Consider the following 26,215-nt stretch of genomic DNA (forward strand, 5'->3'; position numbering starts at 1 on the left):
AATTAAAGAGGTGTTTAGTTTGTCCAGTCTGGACTAATGTAAAAAACATGGCGGCCTCCATAGAGAGGACCCCCTCAATATAAATATAAAGTATTTAAATATAAAGGGACTTTTCTGGGTTAAAGAAAACTACAATTCATACATTTTAGATGAAATGAACTAGTGAAAACATCATGAGGATTATTCTACATTAAATTTCTGCCAATAGTTCCCTTTCACCTAAATCTTACACACTGGACCTTTAACAGATCAGATTACAGGGATTTGAATTTTGATTTCCCACAGCTGTAAACTATAATCTACTCTGATCTCTTTCTTCCACAAGTAGTTTATGGGCCTTATATTTTAGATATTCATACATCTTTAACTACTTATATTAGGAAGTACTTTGATCCACTGCAATGTTATTCCTATTGAAAAAACATTCAGCCTATTATTTTAATTTGTTAGTTTACGATAATATATTTTTTACATGAGTACATCTCAAATTACTTTTCCAAATAGTATGAAGAACTTTTACTGTGTAGTTTGTAAATCCACTGCCAAAATCCCTTCTACCTAACAAAATTCCACCTATTCATTTAACGTTGATGTGGAATAAAATTATTTCTTAGTAGTTTATGAGGCTTATACCTTTCCACTTAGTGCTTCTTTAGTGTTGTTTTGGAGTACTGCCAAACAACCTACTAGAGAACAAAATTCAGCCGTATATTCCAATGTCAATCCAGTCCCAGAGATGGCATACTTATACATGCAATATTTCCACCTCCACAGTGGCAGTCGGTCAATAGAAGGCCCTTGTGGAGAGTGTTTTATTTATTTTTTTGTTGAAAAATGTTAACATTAGCTGTGATAAATTATTTAAGTATTTATGTGTTTAAATTTCACAAAAGCATCGCAGCCGCCAAAATCTGTACAATCTCTTCTCCAACCTCCATTCGAGAGGAGAACTTTGGTTGAAAAACGGCAAATTAAAGGAATTGGACCCGATTAACCTGATAGCCAGCGAAAAAGGGCAAACGTACACCCGAAGATTTTCCCGTCACTGCTACAGCAGAAAGGCTTGGCTAGCAGGATGTATAGAGTATGAGTCACTAGATATCAAGCAGTATATGGCACCTCCTTGTCAGCACTCGTGCTGCAGCATTTTGGACCAACTGGAGGCTTTTCACAGTCTTCCTGGGGCATCCTGATAATAAAGAGTTACAGTAATCCAGTCTCGAGGTAACAAATGTGATGACTAGTTTCTCAGCATTCTTCTGAGACAGGATGTTTTTATTTTTCATAATATTGCGCTGGTGGAAGAAAGCTGTCCTAGAGACTTGTTTTATATGTTGGTCAAATGACATGTCCTGGTCAAACATACCAAGGTTCCTTACAGTGGAGCTGGAGGCCAAACTGACACCATCCAAGTTAACTATCTGGTCAGACAGTGATTCTCTGAGATGTTTAGAGCCAATTACAACAACCTCAGTTTTGTCTGAAGTTAAAAGTAACTTTCACTGAAAGAAGTATGACACAGTTTTAAGGATATAGCATTTTATTGTGGAGGGGTAATAGTGTACAAATCATCTACTTTAATCTCATCAGCTGAGGCCTTCGTCCCTGAATAAATGTTGATGGTGACAGTACCTTTCTTAAAATAATTTCACTACATACAGGACTTTCTCATTTTGCCTAAAAAGTCCAGGTAGCTTGTTAGAAAAGCGACAAAGCAAGCTGTGTGTGTGTGTGCAATCATTTATCACATGTTTGCAAATGTTGTGGAAGGTTGAGTGTTCTTCAACAAATTGGAGGTGCTCCTCAGCCTGCAGATTTCAGTCACAATCCCACATGAGAGAGAGAGAGAGGGGGATAGAGCGAAAGACAGACAGATGTGACTGGATGTAGCAATAACACTGATAAATAAAAATGCCTTATTGAAAAGGAATCTGTGGTATTATCTGTAGCTTTGTTTGGACTCAGAATCAGGGAGCACTACTATCTCATGATTGAAAAAGGAAGAACTTACATGTTGGTGATGCTCTCTAGCCTGTCTGTGAGGACCTCCTGGACAAAGAGACAGGACAGAAAAGAAATCATGTTTCTACTCACAGAGAAATATAAGGCAGTTTGATCTCTACAGTATTATTTGTGCAAGGCCCCTGTGTGTAGTGTGTGGGGAAACACTGTCTAATGAGGCAATGAAGCTCTCAAAACTGCTTGGAACAAGAGGATCTAAGCACCAAGCAATTTAAGACATACCACTTCAGTTTTTCGAGGAAGGACAGAAGCAGGTAGCGAAAGCTACCACATCAACAAATATGACTGTGCTGAGCTCCATACCTCATGGCTCAACGTATTGCTAATGCCAAGAAGCATTTCACTATTGGTGAAGAGTTGATCTTCCATGCTACTATATACATTTGGGAGAGATATTGAGGCACAATTGTTAGACTTTTTGAATCTCCATGGAATGCAATTTAGATTGACAGATCCACCGATGTTGACAACAAGGCAATCCTGCTTGTATATATTTCACAAGTCTGTGGATGAGGACAGATCCAGAAAATGTAATTGATTCTACAGGTGTATACATAGATAGTGTTGCTGCCATGACTGGACGGCTGTCTGGTTTCACCCCCTCGCGTTGTGTGTAGCAGATGAATTATGTGTGCACGTGTTTTAATATGTGTCTCAAAAACTCTGAATACACGGAAAGGGAGAGACTCGGATCGAACCACTGAAACTATGGATAGGATGACCTGCCCTACCTCTTGAGCCGCAGCCGCCCAGTGTAGGGAACAACTAGTTTTGATGGCTAGGTCTTGTAAATGTGCTTTAGTAAGATACCTCACTTGATTACATCTTCTGTCACAGCTCATTTAAAAAAAAAAAAAAAAAAAACATAAATAACATTTGACAACAAGGTAATGTTTTCTACCATGAAATATCTGCTCTTGGTGGAAGATCAACTCCCCCTACACCTAACTTACAAAGTTTGATCTTAGAGGCATAGAGGCAGTCTATATTGGGTGGGCAAAATAAGGGTGTTTGCAAACCTAAAAGTACAGACAGTCCTTTGCTCTGTCTCACCTTTGAAGAATCAGGCGTGGTGCTGACGGTGCTGGATGATGGACATGGTTGTGCAGCCTTTACCTAAAGAAGAGAGGCGAAATAGCAAAGGGAAATGCATAATGAGAAGTGTAAATACATTGCATACATTTTATGTGAAATATGGTTGTTGAGGATTCATCTAAAAACTGGCTAGTGGTAGTTTCAATCAACACACATTTTACCACCTATTACTAAACTGTGCAAAAAAAACTGATACAGCTGATCAGATCATTTGTTTCCACAATAGTGTCAATAGTGACAATAGTTAGTTAACTGTAGTTATTTCTTAATTTCAAATCATTTAAATTTGCTTATATTTTCTAAACTAACATATAATAACATTTGTTAGAAATAGCTAATGACAACAGCAATCATACCAAGCCTGGTTCACAACAAAACTACTATTACTGCGGGACCAGTAGATGCATGGCTTATACCATACAAACAAAGCCATACTTTTATGTGAGGAAATACACTTGTTATATCAGTGCTAGTTCGGTGGAGCTAGCTTCGTCGCTAGTCACCTATAGTGCCCTCAAAAATGCTGAACCGTGCATTACAGGGGAACCAAGATGACAGAAGGCTATGTTTGAAATGCAGACGGCATTCACCCCATGACGTTTTTGGTGCTGCCTTCACTACACAGAGTACAACCAAGCTTAAGTCTCCTGGTGTACACAGGTTGCCTGTGTCCTGGAGCAGGCTGTTGAACTGTTTATAAAAACATTTTAATATTAATTACAGCTTCCTTTAGTCCTGACGTAATGGCACTCATCACCTGCATGTGTGCTTCCGCACAAGCGTAAAAATTCAGCCCAACACTATTAACCAAACATTCAAACTTCACTGCACTGCACTTGTCCTACCTGTGGATTGCTCAGTTCCAGTTTAGTTTCCAATAATAAGAGTCTGCTCATCAGATTTTCCCAGCTCGTGCTACATATGGTGACAAATTCTTCTCCATTCTGGAATAAAGAATGGTAGATACAAAAAAATTGCATTCATAAAAGCTCTTTTTAGGTGCAATATCATATCTTATTAAATTGTCTTAGCACTCTCTCTAATAAAGGAAAAAATATATAAAATGGGAAAGAAATGGAAGATTGAAAGAAGTAGATTGTCTCATCAACCTTGTCTGTCTTTCTCCCTCGCTCAAGTTCCTCCAGGCGTTTCTCCAGAATCTTGAGCCTGTCTAGTCCAGACAGAGTATTTTTTAGCTGAGTTTCCATTGCTAAGAGCCGTCTATCCACTTCAGACAACTAAAAGACAGAAAAGACCAGTGTTTTCTCCAGACATTTTGAAGGATAGGTAATAATCACCAAAAACCTAAATCTCAAGGCACAGAGAATGGAAAAACGAAGTTGTCAGAAATTAAAAGCAGCAAGCAAAAAGCTTAACTCTTAATAAACACAAATATAGACATATTGTATTTTGTAATAATACTCTGTTACCTAAGACCTTTGCAAAAACAGCACATCATGAACAAAGTAGGCAAAATGTATCATATATACACACACACATATAAGCTTTCATTAACTTTGAATAATTATATTATATAAAATATAAATGTACGCCTTTACATGCAACATGATATCCTTGTCATCTTTTCCTTCCGCCAGCTCTGAGATTCCATTTTCAGGAGAACTGGTGGCCTGGACTTCATTATGATTAGAGGCGGAGCTTACTTTATGGGATTGGGAGGGGTTTGTGGGAAAAGAGGAAGGATTTTGTATGAGAGTCATACCAAATGACCGGGACACCTGTAACACATACAAACACAATGGCATATCATTATTTTCATGTATTATTGGATTACTATCATTATATCATCCTGTATCGTGTTGGCATCTGATTGTGGATAGTGATGGTGGACCATGATCGAGGCGGCAGCCGATGGTGGATCCTGATGGCGTCATTGGATCATGACGATGGATTGTGGATTATGGTGGCATCTGTTCGTGGTGGCTGCTGATCGTGGACTATGATTACAACAAGACTACTTGATATACAGTATGTCTCCTCAGAAACCCTTTCTGAAAATAACACCTCAATTAATTTACTTTCCATTATGCTACAAACTGTTAATTCTAATCAATGTTGTAAAGAGGGATCCCTCACATGTGGCTCCCTCTGAGGTTTCTTCGTTCTTGTCGGTGTTCACCAACATCTTCAACCTCTTCCTTAGTCAGTCCTTAGGTAAGAGTTATATTTCTTTTAAAGGCTCAATTTACGAGCATAAATATACAAACAAATAGGCAGTAATGCAACTATATTTATTTAATGCAATGTTCACATTAATATAAATTCATATTTACAGCATCGGTTCAAATATTCAGCTTCTCAGTTCAACAATATGTTCTGCAGAGGAGCTGCTACTGCAGCACATTGTTTTTGCATAGGCTGTGAATATGGCCTTAAATATGACTATTTCCTTGCATAAACAATACAAATAGATTAATGCTGCAATAGTAAATTGTCTTGTTGTCTTGTTCCTGTTGTATCTGTTATGTTAGGAACCACAGAGTAAATAACTTTTTCCATATTACTATGGGAACCTGTGACAAATTCAGCAGAGGTGTGGAAAGTTCTGGATTCTGAAATGCATTGCAATGCAGACGTGGTCGTCCTGTACTGTGTTGGTGTCTGCTTCCTCCTCACTCACCCGCTGACCTGCACTCACTTTAACAATAAACACCTTGTACTTGACGCTTACTTTGTGTTTGTTTGATTCGCTCTAAGTTTATGAGACATGTTTTAACCTGCAACACACAAAACATAATGTGACGCGCACAGCCAGCACATCAGGGTTAAAGTGACCGCAACAATCCGAATAGTATAGTACCTAATACTTACACTGCCTACATCAGTCAGTGTTGGATGAGCCTCTCTACCATCCTTGTGTGAGCCTGGACATCTGCCTCTGGGCTTTAACAAACAAACACATAGAATTACTGTTTAATGTTGTTGTTATTACTTTAATAGTGTCATTTCAGGTCTTCTCCTAGCTTCACTGATATCATGCCACAGTTAACAATAGTCACACAAATAGGATTTAATAATAATAATAATAATAATCAAGGCTGTATCATCAACAATCAAGTCCTTGCTTGTTGGTCAATAAGACATGGGTGCAGCCCCTACCTGAAAATTTAGCTCGCCTGGATCCCTGCAGTGTCGGCCACTGCTATGTGTGGCTGGGCCGGCCTCGCCCTGGTCCTGTTTTAACAACCATGCACTGAGCTTGTGTTGGTTTCAGTTCATTGAGATGAATTGATAAATTCAGACAGAAACAATATTTTTTTTTCCCTTTCCAACTTCATCTTTTTCATTCTTTTTCCAGTGTTTTGTTCGCTGATATCTTTGCACTACGGACACCACAGACGACATCAACTTCTGCGTGGAGAACACTCTATCCACCAGGACTGTACAGTGTTTCTACAATAACAAGCCATGGATTGATCCAGACATAAAAGCCCTCCTCAAGGAGAAAAAGAGGTCAGGAAACAAGGAGGAGCTGAGGGGGAGTATCAGGGAGGGGAATAACAGCAACAGGAGGAAGATGGAGGACCAGCTGCAGGAGAACGTCAGCAGTGTCTGGAGAGGCCTGAAAACCATCTCTGGCCACAGGAAAACTGAGACCCAGGCTGCAAGGGATCAGAAGTGGGCAAATGATCTAAATGTGTTCAACAGATTTGATCAGAATAACATAACTTCGTCTCCGTGAAGAGAATTTAAATATATACGTGTTTATTTTCATATAGGGCGGGGAAGTTAGATCCAATCAGAGATCCAATCACTAGACGCATGTAGGGCCACATGTTAATACCAGGTGTGAACACAAGCACTCAGAGCTGTCCACTTGAGATCAGATCACAAAAACCCAATGTTAATACCAGGTGTGTTTGGGGCCAAAGGCACCCACTGCAGAACACCATCACAGCACTGGGCCGCTCCTCCAGCGACAGACTGATCCACCCTAAAGCTGGGCATACACTGTACAAATTTAGAAATGCTGTTGTGGCCACAACTGCAAACAGGGAGAGCTTGAGATGTTGTGGTTGTGTTAGCATTGGGATAACCCTAACCCTTTATGTAGGTTTATCCTATAAAATTAAATATTTATTAGGAATGGAAGATTGACTCCCTGTGGGAAGTTAATGCCCAGAGCAAACTCGCCCTAAAGGGAAGGATAAGGGAAGTTGAATACAATGGTTGGTTAATCTCTGCCGCTAACACACCAAGTACATCTCAATCTCATGCGACAGGCACATGTCTGTGACACTGGCGACTGTGCACAGTCACGCTCTTCCTGCGCACCGGACAATCATGTGCGCTTTGCACGGTGTGTTGTGGCTCACGAGGATCAAGCCATATGTTTTTGTGACTTGTAACGTTTACACCGCAGTGTGTCCTCAGAGTCAGTGTATACAGTGCGTGTCAAACTAAAGCCCATTATAGAGGCTACATCATGTGATCAAGTGAAACGTTTAATTTCTCATCCAAGCAGCTTCTTCAGTTCAGCTCGCTGTAACTGTGTTTACTTCAGATAAAAAGGAAAAAAGGCAAAAGGAATCAACTCGTGGCTCTGCTTCAACTGTGCGAGACAAATAGTTAGGGCATGTTAGAAATTTATCAGAGCGTCCGACGGTCCGTCCGTGAGTGGTTAAGGACCCACGACAAAGCTGAAAATCGGGGGGGAAAAGGCTTAAATTGTACAGTGTATGCCCAGGTTTAGTGTCTGAAAGAGAGGTATCGCAGGTCTCTCCTTCCTGCAGCAGTAAGACTGTGTAATCAGCTCTGCTCCCAGTAGGCCGCACGCACCTTCTATTGATTTTTGCACTTTAACTCAGGCTTCACTTTTTAACTGTGCAATATACATTTCTGTCTGTGAAATTCAATGGCTGAAGCGTAATACATTTTACTGTACATACTGTATTTTCACTATATATATATATATATATATATGTTTTTATTCCATTTATATATCTCCCCATATTTATAAGTATTGCATGCCATTTATTATTCCTTCCTTGATCTCTATTTTTCATGCCCTCTTGCTGCAGTACTGTTGCAAATTTCCCAACTGTGGGACGTGGCATCTATTGCACTTCTGTCCATTCCCTTTTAAAAAGGTTTTTTGGTAGTTCTTCCTTACTCTTGTTGAGGGTTAAGGGCAAAGGATGTCACAGCTTGTTAAAGCCCTATGAGACAAATTGTGATTTGTGAATATGGGCTATACAAATAAAATTTCATTGATTGATTGATTGATATTAAAGTTTTATCTTATTTAATCGTATATCATCTCTATAAGAGTTTAGCCTCCAGTTACTAGCTCTGACCAGCTCTTTGTTTTAGTAGCAGAGGTGAAAGTAAGCTGATACCGACCAAGACTCTGTACCACTAAATGCTTTAGTGCAGCTACGCAGAACAGGGAAGAGGGGACAACAGCAGGCAGTTTGAAAAAAGGTTTGACAAGCAGATGATTGGCAGACCCCCTGTTTGTCACCAAACACAAGGTGATTGTCACATTGTTCTACAATAAAATGGTAGGTTGGTAGAAATTGTACAGGTTATGCAGTCCAGAGACACAACAAAAGAAATTAACCACTTAAAATACTGTACCTTTTTCAGTTGGTTATGTTTCTTTAGGACCAAGTTAATGACGTCACAGATGACAAGAGATTTTCCTTTGAGAGAAACCCCACTGGAGAAACTGCTGCTTGGTTAGTATGGGCTTGTAGTGGAATATATCTCTGAGGACCTAAACACACAAAACACTCAATCGCACATTGTAACAAATGTCCCTGTGAACTTGAAACAACATAGTCTATAGTTGTCATAAAGGAGTCCCAATTCCTTCTGGCAACTCATCACAGCTAAACCCCCCTCACAACAAATATAACTATGCAGTTATAGCTCTGTAAAATAACATTAACATTACTTTAACTTGTCAGTCAACATGGTTATTTGGCTTCTAAGATTGCCGTTTTCTTTTCAGCCTTGTAAATAAATGTGTAACACTTTGCATGGGGGAGCTGAAACATTGTCTTGTATTTATTACACGGATAATTGCACCCTAAAATAATACGTTTCAGCCACATTTAATAGAATAAAATAATTGCACTTCTACTAACACAAAAGCATTTACATTTTATATTCCAGAATTTAACTTAGGCATTTTGTTATTTATTCTCCCCTAAAGTATTGTTGTTAACATGGAAGGAGCATGTGTCAGTTTAGAGTGACGTGTGATGTCATCAGTATTAGAGTGTATATATATACGACAGAGTAATATCGCTGTTGATATGTGTGTATGGATGCTGAGAGTACCAGCTGCTTCCATAGAAGACTTTAGGCTTTAAGAGTGCAACAATAACAATGTGAATTATACCTCCCACCTTTAGGGGGAACTCAAGTGCAGCAGAGAGCAAATTCTACATTGTGTTGCTTTAATCCTCCTGTGAAAACACAATGCTCAAAACGTGTGTATATGTTGTTGTACCTTGTAAAGCTTGTCTGTGAATCGGAGGTCGGTTTTGCCAGTGAGCTCCAGTCCAGCTGACATCAGTTGCTCAGCAAGAGGTGGAGAGAAGGATGTCAGGGTAAAGCTCACTATTGGAAGAAAAGCTGAGGGATCTCCTTTTGACAGACTGATGGATAAACATATAATGTTATTAATTACATTAATATTTAGATTAAAGGTTCAGATTCCACACACCGAAGAGAGAGATCTAGAGGTGAGGTGTCATGTTGCAGTTGACATCTCCTCATCTCACACTCCCCTCCCAACATGACAGATGAAAACTCAAAAGGTTTTAGTTCGTCCAGTTTGGACTAATGTAAAAAACATGGTGGCCTCCACAGAAGAGGACCCCCCCCTCCATGTAAAAATAAAGTTTCTAAATATAAAGAGCCCATTCTATGTTAAAGAAAAATACAATTCATACAATGAAGATGAAACACACCAGTGAAAACATCACTAGGATTATTTTTTTAATTACATTTCTGCCAAAACTCCCTTTCACCTAAATCTTAAATACTGGACCTTTAAAGTCTGCAAAGAAGACTGTTTGCAAAATGCGTCACCACAACTTCACTGTGGTATGCTCGTTGTTTACGATCTGTTAATAAAGAAGAAGCCGTCCCCCTTACTCAAAGCTCCAACATGCTTTTTCTTTAGGTGCATATTACAGTCATGTTTTCTTTGAAGGCTTGAATGTTATGTGTCCCCACTTTAATGATTGCTGCTTCCCTGGTTCAACAAGCAATGAAACAAAAACATATTTTCTGATTGTTTTTTTGGTTCACAACAGTTACATTCTAAAGCACAAAAACAACCTGCAGGAAGATGTAGCATTGCCAGGTTATACAGACATGAACTCAGCTAAGTGCAGCTTGTCTGCTGTGTCCATAATTTAAGTTCATATTATCTACGGCATCATTCTGATTGGTTAAAACTTTTTTTATTGTATCTTAAACAGAGGCAAATATATCATGAACTTGAATTATAACTAGTCAGAATTTAATTGTAGATATCTGAAACTGGAATTAAGTTGCAGATATCAATAATATTTAGAAAGCGTATTTACAAGAAGTGGAGGGAGTTGCTTTTTGAATACTGCTACATAAGATGATCAACATATAAGTAGTTATTTGTTGCTGCCCCAATTTATAATAAAACTTTTCTAGTCTTGATGACCACTCAAAATTGCTTTACAATACAGTTTTTCGCACACGCATTCATACAGTGCATCTTTGTGTCATGCATCATTGCTGACATATCATTACTTGCATGAAGTGGCATCAAATTCCTTATAAATTTGTTGAACAGCAGTTAGTGATGAGAGCATGGTGACGCACATGCAAAGTAATAATGCATTACTTTGTTGATGGCCTCCCAGGCTACTGGATGTGTGCTCGAGTAAATATTAGAGAGGTGGAATCATAATTCTAAGATTAATCTTACTCGAGCTATTTTGCAATACTACATTATTTCTTGGTGGTTATGAATTTCAGTGGTCATTCTTTACTTCTTCTCATTATGAGCCTAGGATGATCTAATTGTGTCTGCTGCAAATCTGTATTTCCTCTGTCCAACATACAGCTACCATGAGCATATCCTGCTGGCCCATCACAAATGATCGGCGGTGACCTGACATAGAATGACCCATTTTAAAACTGTCATTTCATTATTCTAAAAACAGACACAGAAATATACCATGTTCACTGTTTTTGGTGTAAAAACGCACACTGACATGTCTGCAGAGGTCACATTCATTCTGCTTATTCGTCTTACTACTTTATTAACCCTATGCTAGGCTAGTGGAACATGAATCCGTGGTGTTGGGGCCTCTAGGCACTGTCGATCGTTATTGGTAAGATGTAAATGGGACTTTTAACAAGATACAGATGAGCAGAGAAGTGGCATTAGTTAGTTTAAGTGCTTACCCATTGTAGTCCACACATCCTGGATACCTTATCACCCGCAGGAGACTTTCCAGTGTACGAAGACAACCTTGGACATCTCCAGTAGACAGCATCTTTAACCCGGGTCTGAGACAGAGGCACCAGCCTTAAAGGCGGTTTTTTTTGGTTATGTGACAAAACACAACCACTTATATCATGAACCGCTTGTTTCACAGTAATATTCAAACACGATAGACATCATTCGCAGCTGACTTCGATTCTTTTCGCGGCTCCTTTTCTTTTTGCCGGGGATCAACAACAACGAGTGGGATTGGCCGGTGAGCTCTTCTTCTACTGTTGCTGCTTCTTCGTCTTTGCAGCTGAGAGCGTTAAGACGCTACTGGACGTGTGACTGCCCCCCAGAGGATGGACACGGCACCACACGGTGTTTGCGTGTGTGTGTAAGCGCGTGCGTGTGTGTGTGAGAGTCTAAAATATCTCCACAAATAATAGAGAGACAATTCAAAGCTTATATTAATCAGAAACTGGTCAATATATTCATCTGACAATTTGCCCCAGCATGTCCAGGGAACCACTACAGTCTGACTTTTATAGCAACTCATCTTTACACAACTTTAACATTTTTTTTTTATTTCGTTTCATTTTCACATCCCTAGAAAAGATTTTACCTGTACAGCCGATTACAGCCATTTTTCTCTATATTGCAATCCCAGCTTGGCTTATCCCAGGTTTGAGGGCATCTCTCCTATATAAACAAGCAAGGCAGGATTGGGTTCTAAAGTATCTGAAACAGAATCCCAATGCCTTTGATTATAGTGATCTAAGGGTTTGTAAAAGAGCAATATTGATTCAAGCTGATCCTGCCATCTGCAGTCTAGCAGCAGGGGTTGTAACCAATTTCACAGTATGTCCACTGACCAAGGTCATTAAAAAGAGAACATTAGTTATTACCACTTGAGTCTGTTGAATGCTCTTAGTAGTCCTATCCACCTTCTCCCGTCGCTGGACATGCAATGTTGTCCAATCATTAGGGCTAGAGTAGATGTGACAGTGATTTATTTTGTGTTTCTATTACATTCATGTGTTATTTACATAAATTCTCATTGTGTGTATAACAGTTTTAGCTTTATTCTCTCAGGTGAAACCCTGGAGGGTTCAAGCGCATTTGGGAGTAAATAAAAATGAAACATAAAAATATGCTCCACAGCGGTAAATAGGTCGATTTTTATTTCTTTACAATACAACAGTAAAATGTACATTGCATACAGTGCCGAGTTTCTCTGCATCACCCACAGTGAACAGGTAACAAATAAATAATCATAAAGCCATGCAGACAGTCTGTGTTACTGTGAGCACATTGCTCCGTGCTTCATCTCAGGTTGGATATGGTTCCAGCAGCTTACAAAGGTTTATCATATTTCCTTAGATGAGAATCTATATCTTTCATGAAGATACTCATCAGAGTAGGCAAAAGTATTTGAGGGGTTTGAAGACACTTGCCCTCCTCAGAGATCCATTCAGTGGACCATGCACTGCTTGATCTCTTATCTCCAACTTGACCTGCTCTTAACAGTTCAACATAAGATACCATGGTGATATGGTTTTTATTTTTTATCAGATAGTGTCATCTCAAAAAGAATAGGCAAAAGTTACAGTTCAAAGTATTTGGTGGTTTTCCACATAACAAATGGTTCTCTGGACAGGAGCATTGTAAGCCCAGTTTTGTTTTCAGTCTTTATAAATTACATTTTTAGTATAAGATCTATTGGTATGGCATTATTTGCAGATGATGGGATAGCACGAAAAAGAGGAAGAAATATAGACTTTACAGTAAAAAATAGAAGAAAACATGGGTAATGGAGTGGGGATTTTAGATTTTCTGTATTGAAAACAAAGACACTCTATTTTACAAGAAGGAGAATTCAAGAGCAGACTACCATTAAACTTTACAGACAAAGCTTAGAAAGGGAGTAATGTCTCAAATATTCAGGTATATGGTTTGATAAGAATCTTACTTGGTCAACTCACACTAAGAATATTGAGCAAATGTGATACAGAAAATTGTGAGTACTATAACACACAGGAAACCATAGCGCGTTTAACGATTAATTGGCATCAATGCCGACAGGAAATGGAAATTCTCATTGGCAGATGAAAAATATCATATCAGCTTTCACCTGGAATAAATGATGACATTAAACTGGGCGTTTAAGGTATAAGTTGAGATGTTCTTTTCTTACGAGAACAGGACTAACAAAAAGAATATAGCATAGACTCAAAACTGTCTGATCCACACAGTTCACAAGGTGGCAGTAATTTACCTAAAGGTTGTTTGCCAACCGCCATTAAATAAAAAAAGCAGCAGCAGAAGAAGAAGTGGTCATACAGGTCTTAGCACCCTGAAGATAACGAAGAGGCATGACACAGGCAGATGTGACAATCGTAATCAGCAGGAAACAGTACAGAATGTATTTTTAGTCTGTCCACAGTACCATCGACAGATACAGACACTTGAAAACTCACTCCGAAGAAACAGTTAAGTCCAAGAGAAACACTACAGAGGGACTCAGGTGATGCAGGATATATATTCAGATATTCAGGTTTCTAAAAAACACAGGACTCTATAACAGAATCTAAAGAAATATTCATTCTCACTCACTCACGCTCCTTTCCAGATGGTGGCGGTGATGTACCCACACGCTGTTCGCCAACCGCCATTAAACACCAGAAGAAGACGACGACGCCGAAGAAGAAGAAGGAAAAACAACAACAACAACAACAACATGTGATAACCTAGCGGCACTGAAACAGAGTATGGGGAAAAGTAACAGCTGCTCTATCTGTATCCGGACCCGGCTCGGTGAAATGACACCTGGGCACGCCTGGTAGCAGGGAGCCATATTTCCTGCCCCGTCCTTGTGTGCAGGTCGGGGTGTCAGAGGAACCACTGTACTCAGGTAGGTGTCGTCCCGAATGCATGCACACATGCTAGTGACAGAAACAGACACAGTGGCGTGTGAAGCGCAGCAGCATAGCGCGGGCTGCCTGAGTTCGTCAAATGGAACTAGCGCGGTCAGCTAACGAAGCTACTTGCGAGGACATGGTGAGCGAAAGCCAATTCAACCAGCCACGTTCCGCTGTGATCGCTGTCGTGTTGTTTTTGCGACCAATGGTATTCCAGGGAAGGCGGGACTACAGGTCACACTATCCCGCTGGCTGGAAGTTCCAACACTGTAATGTGACAGAGTAATGAACTTGTTTATGCAACACACTTGGCGTCCGTCGGCCTGAGAGAAAGCAGCCAGAGAGTTGTCTCTAATGTTGACTGGACTGACACACACGTGGATTTAACCCGCGACGATGACTTTAAAGCTCTGACAGTGATGTAAGAAGATGCTGTCACTATTGTACCAGCAGGGGTAGGTTGTGTATGTTGTTTATCAGTTCTGTATTGGATGTCGAACAAAAGTCACATTTTAGTGCTGTCTGTCGTGGGATAGGAAAATAGACTTCAGAATACCGAATCAACGAGAGGAAGCATTTTAAGCCAGCCTGTCTTCTCATTCTAAATCAATCTACTTGATTCCACTGAATTCTTTCAGGACAAAATCGTTCAGGTGACTATAGGAGGACTGTGTTTGACATGAGTGAGCCATATGTAGGCAAAGTTTGGATCGAACCTGTGGTGAATTGGTGAGTTCACTAATGCAGTGTGAACAGGATGGTGCCAAACAATCCCCTTATTTTCATCCCAGAGGTTAGTCTGTGTTGTTTAAGGCACAGTGGCCAGATAATATGAGTACGCACATGTCAATATACAAGACTTACTTGTGATCATTTTCAGATACAGTGTTATTTCTTTCATGAACTGACATTTCACTCGGTGTTATGGGTTTGCATTCTTTATCAGGTTGCTTGCAGTGAAAGATCATAGCTGCTAGTATCCTGTGCATTCTTGTATAATGTGATCTTAACTTGATTTCCTGTCCTATCACTAACTCACAGACACACTGAGAAGATGTTTTCTTGTGGGAAATCTTGACTAGTTTATTTAGGGTAGTAAACTATGTACATGCACAAGCATTTCAATATCATAGACAGCTTCTTATAAACCAGGACTACTACAGTACAGCTGTACCAGTATTTGCCTCATAGCATACCCTTTCATCATGAGCAGTACATTGCTGGGAGATATAAAGGAGAACAAGTTAATAACCATGGTGGTCCGACTTGTTAGTAATAAGGCATTTTATAATATTATTGTTATATACTGAATCTCATCATCTAAGTTCGTAGTGTTTACTGTGTTGCTCTGCTGCCATTTAGATGGGTCAGGCATTGTGGAGGCTGCCTCCCAGACAACAGCAGCAGCTTCAGGAAGAGCTTGCAGATCGACTGGCTGACCAAGGAGTAGGAAGACATGAGCAAGGTAATCCTTTTTCAACATCAGATTTAGTTTTGGATTCTGTAGTTTTTGGGTGCCCGTTGTTACCAGAAATCTTTGATATTATTACTTTTGGTTTCAGATAAAATAAGACTCTTGTTACAGAGAAGGAAAAGCCGGTTTGGAGTTCCAGTCCTTAATAAATGTTCAACTTATTGTCATTATAGTAAGTGCTAACTTAAATCAGATGGCAAATTTACTTAGACTTATAAATGCCGGAGATCATTTTACTCATTTATCGCAGATCTAAGGATGTTCCAATTCAATTAAATAAAAAAAAATGTATACCTGCAGCCACATGACAATTTTAAATGATAAATAATATAATATTTATCTGTTAACAATGTAAGTAATGTTTTTGGACAGAAAGTTTAAGTAATGTAAAAAATAAATGTGTCTTGCACCAATTATAAAATGCAGTACAAGGAAAGTAACATAAGCAGCTGGAAACAACATAACACAGCAGTGTTTCCCACAGAATTGGTTCAGTCTATGGTGGTGCATAGAGCAGATGCACAAAGTTCAGTCTCATGACCAACAGAGCCTGAGTGACAGGTACACAGACTAGAGAATGAAACAGAATGTCTTGCATGTATTGTATGAAATACCACTCGCCTCATCTTGCTACAAGGCCTGGCTGTCTACCTGGATGGTAAAACTTTAGCAATAGCGCAAATGTGCAAGATCGAGTGAGCCAAGGTTTTATACCGCTGCAGCTCTACAAGGAATTGACAGCGTGAAGCACTAACTTACAGATCACTTATATCGTTATGAAAACTGTAATTTTTTATTAGGTTCATAATGAAACGGTGGCAGGACAAATAAGAATATGACAGGTCACCACAATCTTGATATTGAATGGGAAACACTGCACAGGTAAAAACATCAATTTACTGCCAAAAGAAGGTGTAATCAGATTGGCAATGTGATGGAAACACGTCCTAATTTATCACTGTCGATATGATATGTGTTGATAAGAAGCAGTTTACAATTTTAGTTCATGGATATCATTTAGCTACATTTCATGAGCTCTTACTATATATATATATATATATATATATATATATATATATATATTTATTTATTTTTTCAGGTTTTTCCTGACAAGTCTAGGAATGAATTAAATTCATGAAATATGTACAATACTGTAGCTATAAATAAGAACCACGAATAAGCGAATGAACTGCATTTATGTAGCACCTTCAACAAGTTATCAAATAGATAACATAACTTCTTAGAATTGAGACCAACATTTTTTCCCAAGATTTTTTAAAAATAAATCTCAGAGGTTTACTGAAATAACAGTAGTTCTGAGCTTGGAAAAACAGAAAGCCATTTAATCAGTTGACACCCCATCTATCTATAAGCTAACTTTGGAGAAAATTCTACAAATTTGAAAAACTGATACAATCCCTCATCATACTGTTATTTTCTATATTGGGGATATCACATATTTAAATACATATGGATTTGGAAAAGAGCTTTAAAATGATATGAGAAATATTTCTTTGTGACCTATATTAAAGGAGATATGACCCAAAGAGTTCAGAGATGTTACTATATATATTAGAAGGAGCTCCATAGCATAATAATAGCGATGTAAATCATGGTTTGGAGAATCTGATAGGACAACAAATACAGTTTCCAGAGCATGACAGGAGTCAGTATCTCCTCTCTGCTGCTGTGACACTGTCTCAACAAACTACTGGTAGATATGGAAAGGGGAGGGGCTGGTTTGTCTAAGACAGTAGATAATCATTCAGAATACATACAAACAGTTTTCCTTTTATTTTCTCAATAATAATTTGCTATTAGCTTAACCACCAAGGCGGTGCTTATGTAAAACATGTCTCCTGCAGACTGTGTACCAAGACGCAGATGAAACTACGTAATATGTCACATATTTATTTAAGTGTTGCTTTTCTATTCTAGTTTTGTTATATTGTTAACATGTCATCTTGGTGAATTTCACTTTTATCTTTTGCCCTAATTGAAATTTCTAGCAGTTATTGCAGTTTCTTCTCACATCATATTAAATACTTTACTCATGGTTCCGATGATGTTGCTTTTTAATGTCTCTGCTTCTTTGACATAAATAATTGTGGCTGGAAAACCTTTGTGAAGCAAGATAAACAATAGATATCCTGGGTGTGTACGTATTTTTTAGGAGAGGATGGAGGTCCACAGAGGAGAGCTCCTCAGCACTGTTACGGCCCTGACATCTACCATCTGCTGAGGACATGCAGGGGAGGTATGAGCACACAAATGCACACTAAAGGCATAGCTACTGTCTGTATCAGCACTCCATTCATTTTAAGTTTGTCTAAATGTACATTAATTCTTAGAAAATGTATTATTATTATTGCCATCATTATTATTGTAATCATTATTAGTCAATCCCAGCTGACATGGGGCACCCTAGACAGCTCGCCAGGGCCAACATACAGAGACAAACAATCAGTCACTCTCACATTGACTCTGACATTCATTTTAGAGTCTCCAATATAGTATCTAACCTCAATCTGCATGTCTTTGGTAAGTGGGATGGAGGCCGGATCACCTGGCAAACACGAGGAGAACATAAAGACGAACCGGTTACCTTCTTGCTGTGAGGCCTTAGTGCTGCTGCTAATGACCACAATGCAACTCAATGTGTTTCTGGAAACACATTAATTCTAGAATGAATCAAACAAACACAAATCCCTTCAGAACTCCTTGGTTCCTAATAACACCCAATAAGTGTTGGAGTGCATTGTTAGAGTGCTGGCCAGCGGGGGAGTAGGGAGGGAGGGTAACCAAAGCAAGCCTAATGTGCATCTGCCCTTTTCTGCTGCTGCAAAATGTACATAGTGGAAACCCTGGATGTGGTAGACATTGGAAATTGTTGAACACCGTTGGGAGAACTTAACAAAAGGCTTTTATTAAGGCATATAGAGGCACAAGCTCAGTCCATAGTGACTTGGCTTGGGAACCGGAGGGTGGCCGGTTCAAGTCCAGCATGGACCGGAGTTGGAGAGGTGCCAGTTCACCTCCTGGGCACTACCGAGGTGCCCTTGAGCAAGACACCGAACCCCCCAACTGCTCCCTGGGTGCCTTAGTGGCTGCCCACTGTCCCGTGTGCGGTCACTGTGTCTGTGTGGATTGTGCTCCGTTCACACAGATGGGTTAAATACAAAGGTCAAATTTCCCCATGTTTGCATGTTGCATGCTGTGTGTGGGACCATAAAGAGGAATCTTAATATTCCCATTAACAATATTTAAAGGGATAGTTCATTGAAAAATGAAAGTTCACTCATCTACTCATCACTATGCCGATGGAGGGGTGGGTGAAGTGTTTGAGTCCACAAAACACTTTTGATCACCAGTACATCAACTGTATTGGATTTGGCCGCAACACCGTGTACCCCAGAGACTCCTAAAGTGTTTGGTGGACTCAAACACTTCACCCAACCCTTCCATTGGCATTGAGAGATGAGTGAATTTTCGGTAAACTATCCTTTTAAGAAATCGCACGTCCCACTGAAATTAGCACAACATTTAGTTTTAATAACAATATACAATATGCCCCATGGAGGCAAGGAAAAAAAAAATCTAAATGTTTGTTTTTGTCTTTTTGTCTCCTCTTTTGGGGTTTCGCAGCTAATGAGCAGCGTGGTTTTATAGATTTGGAGATGCTGCCACCTGAATTAGGCATCACCATACTGTCATACTTGAATGCTACTGATCTGTGCCTGGCTGGCTGTGTGTGGCAGGGCCTGGGAAATGATGAGTATCTATGGCAGGGGTAAGGAGCATCATCTCTAGTTTCTGTCATCTTTTTTGGAGATTGAAGATAGATAGATAGATACTTTATTGATCCCTAAGGAAGTTCAAGCAACCAGTGGCAGTAACATACATTAGAATTGACTTATACATTAGAGTTAACTTATAACACAGTAACCATACGTTGAAATTGGCCTGAGATGAATGTAAATTTAAATGTGTACAGAGGAATTAAGGAAATTAAATTAAATTAAACAATTGAAGCAAAATTAAACTCTTACAGTGAAATTAAACATTTGCATTGGATTTAAATATATACAGAGGAATTAAAAATGTGCAGGAATATTAAGTATTGAATATTAAAGTTAAAATATTTGCAGAAAATGTGCATAGAAAATAAATATAGAACTGTGTTAAGTTAACCCGTGCTAATCGTCTATACAAAAACTCTATAAAACTAGAAAGTAAATATAAAAACTAGAAAGTAATAATGTGGTGATTTCATTGAAGTCCAATTCAATTCTCAGCAGTGACAATAGTTGTTTGTGTGACCTTCTGTGATTTGTCATACAAAATGAATGCTGACAGATACTTAGACATAGAAGGGACAAAGTTCAAGGCATTGAAAATAAATTACATGTTTTAGCCACATGCTTACCACACAATTGTTTCTGACAGCTCCTGTCCTTGTCAGTTTTCTCAGAACTTTCCAGACAAACCATATTTTCCAACATGTGTTCAATAAAGCTCTATCATTTACTTTTTATTTTTTATTTTCATCTGTTCCATAATGCATGTCTTGATCCATTAGACTTTGTAAGTCCACATGGGGACACTGCTCCATATACAACAGAAGACTACCTGCTGGTTACTCATACAGAAGACTATACCTACAACTAGATGAAGGCAGCCTGACATTCAATGCCAACCCACAGGAGGTAACACATACTTGAGTGTGTGTGTAACAATGACAGTGTTTTATTCATTCATATTATTATTTTTTGTATCTGTTGTGTCACTAACCTGTTAGTTTAAGATAAATATCTATACTAAGAAGGTGTGTGTGTGTGTGTGTGTGTGTGTGTGTGTGTGCGTGTGCGTGTGCGTGTGCGTGCGTGTGTAGGGTATCAGTTATTTTATGTCCAAAGGTATACTACTTGACCATCCAACCGAGCTGGCTAAGTTCATCTTCTACACCAGACGGCTCAACTGGAAGATGCTAAGAATTTATCTGGATGAGAGGTGGAAACATGCACACACAGGCCAATTGTTATAATAAGTAACCTAAAGAAGTGTTAGTGTATCTGCCATGACATTAAAGATACATTTATTAGTGCCATTTTCTAAACAAAATTAAAAATTGTGACTCAAGCTTTCCATTAAGAATAATTTGTGTGTATGTGCAGGCGGGACGTCCTGGATGAGTTGGTGACCCTCCATAATTTCAGTAACCAGTTCCTCCCCAATGCTCTGCGGGATTTCTTCAGACACATCCATGCACCAGAGGAAAGAGGAGAATATCTGGAAACCCTCATCACGAAGTTCAGCCACAGATTTTGTACCTGTAATCCAGTTCTTGTCCGAGAACTGGGCCTCAGCCCTGGTTAGTACTTTAACACAGAGTACATACAGTACTAAAAACACAGTCAATATTATTAAACATCTTTGTAGTTGTTGTGAGCCTAATGAAACACTTATCCAGTAGGTCTAACTATCTACCTTTTGATGATCAACATCCCATTATGACGACACACACAGAGAGAATAGTTGAAACGGAAGCACATCATTCATATAGAAAAAAGGAAGAGACAAGACCAAAACCCTACACATAAATGAACAGAGATACATGAACATAAATGACATTCACAGCAAAACCAAATGTGTTATCTTAAGAACGCCTCTAGGGAATTCTGTCTGATTTGGCACAAATGTTCACTTAGACTCACAGACAAACTGACTAGATTTGGGTCGGGAGTTTAATTTCAAATTGTCATGAGAGCCGTTTTCAGACATAAACTCAGAAGGATGTCCGCAGTCTTTATCCAGAGGTTGCCTTTCACACACGATCAACACAGCGGGAGATTCTCAGCTCAGATGTGTTCACAACAACTCAGAAATCTCTGGAGCACTCGGGTGAGACGGAGGACTTAACTTGTATTTTGTTTTCCTCCTCCACTCTGACCTGCTCTCACTTTAATAAACAGGTATCAGGACCTGATCAGTACATGAAGTAACTCAGTGATTGTTTGATTCACTCCAGAGTTTATGAGGCTCATTTAAACATCATGAAAAATGACTTGTCAACATTTTGTGCTCAGTGCAACACGAGACGTGACATGAGCAGCAGGACTCAGTGTTAAAGTGACAGAGCGACGTGGATTCATGATCCAACGTAAACAATTTCATTTTTGGAACCGTGAACTTAGTTCCAATTTTTCAAAAATGATCTATGAACGTGAACTAGTTCATTTTCATCTGGATGAACTGAACTTTGAACTAGTTCTTTTAAATGTGAACTGGCACAACACTGTTCTTAGATTTCTTCTTCATGTATGACACAACCTTTTCATCTTGAGATGTTTTTTAGTTTTTTTCCTGAAGTATCTCAGTTCAGTGCATATCTGAATGCAGTTTAATGGTGCAGTGTGTAGAATTTAGTGATATTTAGTGGTGAAGTTACATGTTGCCGCTGAAAACCCTTCACCTCACCCTCCCCTTCCAAACATGAAAGAGAACCTGTGGTATTCTTCAGTTGTCATGAAAACTCAAAAGGTGTTTAGTTTGTCCAGTCTGGACTAAAAAACATGGCGGCTTCCGTAGAGAGGACCCCCCAATGTAAATATAAAGTATTTAAATATAAAGATTCTTTTAGGGTAAAGAAAACAACAATAAATACAATTTTGATGAAACACACTAGTGAAAATATCATGAGGATTATTTTATATTCAATTTGTGCCAATAGATCCCTTTCACCTAAATCTTACACTCTGGACCTTTAAGTAGTCACCTCATATGAGTCTGGGAAAAAGTGTATGCTTCTCAGCCCCGCAATAAAACAGCAGGGCAGTAATTTTAGTTTGAAAATTATTTGTATCCGCATTATTGTTTCCAGGTTGGTTTTTGTAGAGGCCTCTGTCCACAGGGAAACGCCTGAACAAGAAAACATGTCGCTTTTTCTTTTCTTACCTTCTTTCCATTTATAAACAGCAAAATGGCAGATTTTAGAAAACATCTGGGCAGACAGTCCATCTTATTTCACTGTGGGGATGTTATGAGCCAGCAAAATAATGAACAGCTCCATGATCAGCTGTATCAACACTTACAATGCATGATTATAGAAAAAGTGTGTAACTTTAACATTCCTATCCTACAATTCTTGCTTTTCATCAGCCAAAATACACTTAGACACAGGATATATATGCAATGAGCAAAAATTATCCTACTGTTTACAACTGTGCACAATTTGTATAAAGTGACAGTTTGACCTGAGGGTGGTGCTAGAGGAATGCTGTTAAAGTTTTGTCTTTATCTTCTGGACAACAAACACATTCAGTCAATTTTAAGACAGTGTGGTTAGATTTTATTAAATCTGGTGTGATCTTTAAAAGTTTGGCTGGATCCTGATTGCTTCTTTTTGGGGATCATGTCCTCTTTGGAATATTAATATGCAATAATCCTGAACTTAACCTATAATCACCATTCTTAAACCCTGCAGCTTGAAGACCAGTAGGTGTTGTGACGATAGAAGGGTTTTAAAGTTACTACACTTCAAATCCATTTACCCAACCACAGAAAGAGGGAAACCATCAAGGTTTTATTTTCCAAGTAATCCTGGGCTTCAGTATTGTCAATGGACCATCCATTTATCAACTGAGGGCTTTGCCAGTGTCAGCAGACCATAAAGAAACAATCTCTAACTCAGTTGCTCTTCAGTCTAGAACCTACTTCCACAATTAGTAGCACTAGTAGGATTAAAGTAATTGTTCCAGGCCCAGGGCTACAGATCATTTTACTGTTACTCTGCCTCTCCATAGTAGCACTATACACATCTGTCTGTTGAATTTAACATATTTTAGGTTTACGTTTTAATCAGAAATTCTAAATGCTAATTCTTTACTGCCCATTTTCTTTAATATGTTTAGTAATATATTGGTTCAAAGAGGCTCCAGGCATTGTCCTGTAGTGTTAACATCCCTGCACATTAGACTCTTTACTTGTTCTCCTTAGTGCCACATATAGCTTAGCTTTTTTAAAAGCTCTTGGGAAACAATGACAGCTCCATTAAATCACTGTATGCTGTCATTTGAATTTGGAATTTCCCTCCGGGGATTAATAAAGTATTTCTGATTCTGATCTCTCTGCAGATGCTGTCTATGTGCTGTGCTACAGTCTGATCCTGCTGTCCATCGACCTGACCAGCCCCCATGTCAAAAACAAAATGTCTAAGAGGGAGTTTATCAGGAACACTCGCCGAGCAGCACATAATGTCTCCGATGACTTTGTTGGCCACCTCTATGACAATATATATCTGATTGGACATGTGGCTGCATAGCTGCACCTACCAGCGGCCCAGTATAAATCCTCATACTGCACTGAAGAACAGGACGTGGTGATTAGGACCCTATACATGTCTGGAAAGTATGGAACACTGTGGAACTGGATTGTTCATGTCCTTTAAAGAATGTAACAACAAATAAATCTTATTTAAATATTAGTCAAACAAAGAAAATCCACTGCTCCACTGTGAGACTATGACTTTGCTACCAAATATTAGTGATGTTATTAAAGTAAAATCATCTGAATGTCTTTAAAAATGAAGATTGAGGACAAACTGTGATACTGCACTGACAGATGGGGACTAACGATTGGTGGAGAGTCTAAGAGGAAGGGGAGAACTTCCCCTCTGCCGGGCACATATGCTAGAGGAGTCGTGCTGATTTCCAATTGGACAGGAGTAGTTTCTTGTTCACTGGTAGGATAAAGACTGGTCCACCTATTCTTGTGGGAAGTGAAAAAAAGGACCCGGGCTAGTACCAGATCAGTTACTAGTATAGTATTTACCAGTGCAACTTCTGACAAAGTGTGACCACTCATAACCAGAATTTCCATGTGTCAAGATTCAACTAGAACATTTTTGTATTTTCATCCTACATCTCATACTTTTTGCTTGTGTTTTTTTTCAAGTATGCCATGCTCTCATACTCTGATGAGTGTCACAAATTCATAAGGAGCTGCATGCATTGGAAATCTGACCACTTGTGGACAGGCTGCATCCATAAAAAAAGAATGAAGAGAAGACTTTCTAGCTCTGCTGTTAGAAACGAACAAACCAAAGATTTGCAGAGGCAGCAGTGGTGTTTGCAGACTCCAAAGCATGACAAATTAGATGTTATCAAAGCACAGCTCTACTGTGAGACAAAAGCAGAGGGAATTATTAAACATGAAGTGAGTTAATGAATAAGTAAAGCAGACCATGACTATTATGAGAGGCCAAACTGTACAAGTCCCTGTGACAGAAATATAAATTGTATGACTCCGTTTACACCTGTTCCAGATATGATTTAACCCGATTACATTTACAAGTCAGATAATTTGGTTTGTGCAGGTCCAAAAAACAACTTAGAAGAAGATGATTGCACTCAATTAAGCTGTCATTGTATTTTCCTGCTTTTCGTTTGGTCTTGTCTGTACTCCACTCATGGGTGTCTTGGAGGACTCATGAGCGTACTGCTTTATGTGACTACTTGCTAATGTTTGGTGATTTGGAACAGTCTCATATGGTGATTATTCCAACCCCTGTAGTTAGACTGATTTACACCCCTGTTTAATGTGGTCACAATCCAACCCTGACCACCTCCTGAGGTTTGACTGATCACAGTCAAGCTATCTGACTGCAATCCGATCACCCAAAACACATTTTAATACCAGGTTTCAAATGGACCTTCAACACCTCAGTAATCTGGCAAGCCATGATGGTAAAATGGTAAATGGAGAAACTAACTTTGCATCACATGTTTTAGTTGTGTATTTAGTAATATTTAAATTTGGTATTATATTAATGCTTCAAATTCATTCAGATTGTGTTTAAGATCTTTTTTTTTTTTTCCAGCGAGCCATTCTGTGAGTTTGACTCTATAGAGTTGTATAAAACTGCTGGCTGAAGTCAAATGTGCAGTGTTTGTGATTCATTCATTTACTGTCTAAAAAAAAAAAATGATATGATTTAACATTTTTGCCAAATGTTAAGCTCCAAGTGCCAAAGCTTCAGTCCATAAAAACACAGTCATGGCTTCCATGACATAAGCATAATCCATCATTTTGACTAAGACAATCAGTTGTGTAATTACTTCATAACCGCACTACAGCTGTGATAGGGACATTCTTCAAGGAATGATGAAAGTGCATGTTTGATTTAGCACTCATAACTAACAGTCCTTGATAAAATAGAGAAAATGGTTCAATTTAACATCAAACTGAAGTAGGAAG

The 26,215-nt window shown here is 38.9% G+C and overlaps 2 protein-coding genes across 3 annotated transcripts; one reads left to right on the forward strand and one right to left on the reverse strand.

Moving 5' to 3' along the window:
- Nucleotides 1–1,705: 1,705 nt before the first annotated feature.
- On the reverse strand, nucleotides 1,706–11,840 carry cep44 (centrosomal protein 44). Its single transcript, XM_020083924.2, is given in 12 exon segments — nucleotides 1,706–1,808; nucleotides 2,012–2,049; nucleotides 3,076–3,138; nucleotides 3,963–4,061; nucleotides 4,227–4,355; nucleotides 4,677–4,856; nucleotides 5,950–6,021; nucleotides 6,238–6,312; nucleotides 8,719–8,772; nucleotides 8,774–8,857; nucleotides 9,599–9,746; nucleotides 11,545–11,840. Coding segments are annotated over 12 exon segments (1,098 nt in total). The 5' UTR covers nucleotides 11,637–11,840; the 3' UTR covers nucleotides 1,706–1,744.
- A 2,326-nt stretch (nucleotides 11,841–14,166) lies between these two features.
- fbxo8 (F-box protein 8) lies at nucleotides 14,167–25,897 on the forward strand. Of its 2 annotated transcripts, none has more exons than XM_020083663.2 (8): nucleotides 14,167–14,480; nucleotides 15,850–15,952; nucleotides 18,135–18,218; nucleotides 19,607–19,751; nucleotides 20,541–20,667; nucleotides 20,853–20,971; nucleotides 21,136–21,332; nucleotides 24,094–25,897. In XM_020083663.2, the coding sequence occupies exons 2-8, from the start codon at nucleotides 15,850–15,852 to the stop codon at nucleotides 24,279–24,281; spliced, it is 963 nt and encodes a 320-aa protein (XP_019939222.2). In that variant the 5' UTR covers nucleotides 14,167–14,480; the 3' UTR covers nucleotides 24,282–25,897. The 2 variants fall into 2 exon arrangements, with proteins under 2 accessions (XP_019939222.2, XP_019939223.2); XM_020083664.2 differs by lacking the exon at nucleotides 14,167–14,480 and adding an exon at nucleotides 14,731–14,942.
- The last annotated feature ends 318 nt before the right edge of the window (nucleotides 25,898–26,215 follow it).

This window comes from Paralichthys olivaceus, chromosome 8 (assembly GCF_024713975.1).
Source record: "Paralichthys olivaceus isolate ysfri-2021 chromosome 8, ASM2471397v2, whole genome shotgun sequence".
NCBI classification, from domain to species: domain Eukaryota; kingdom Metazoa; phylum Chordata; class Actinopteri; order Pleuronectiformes; family Paralichthyidae; genus Paralichthys; species Paralichthys olivaceus.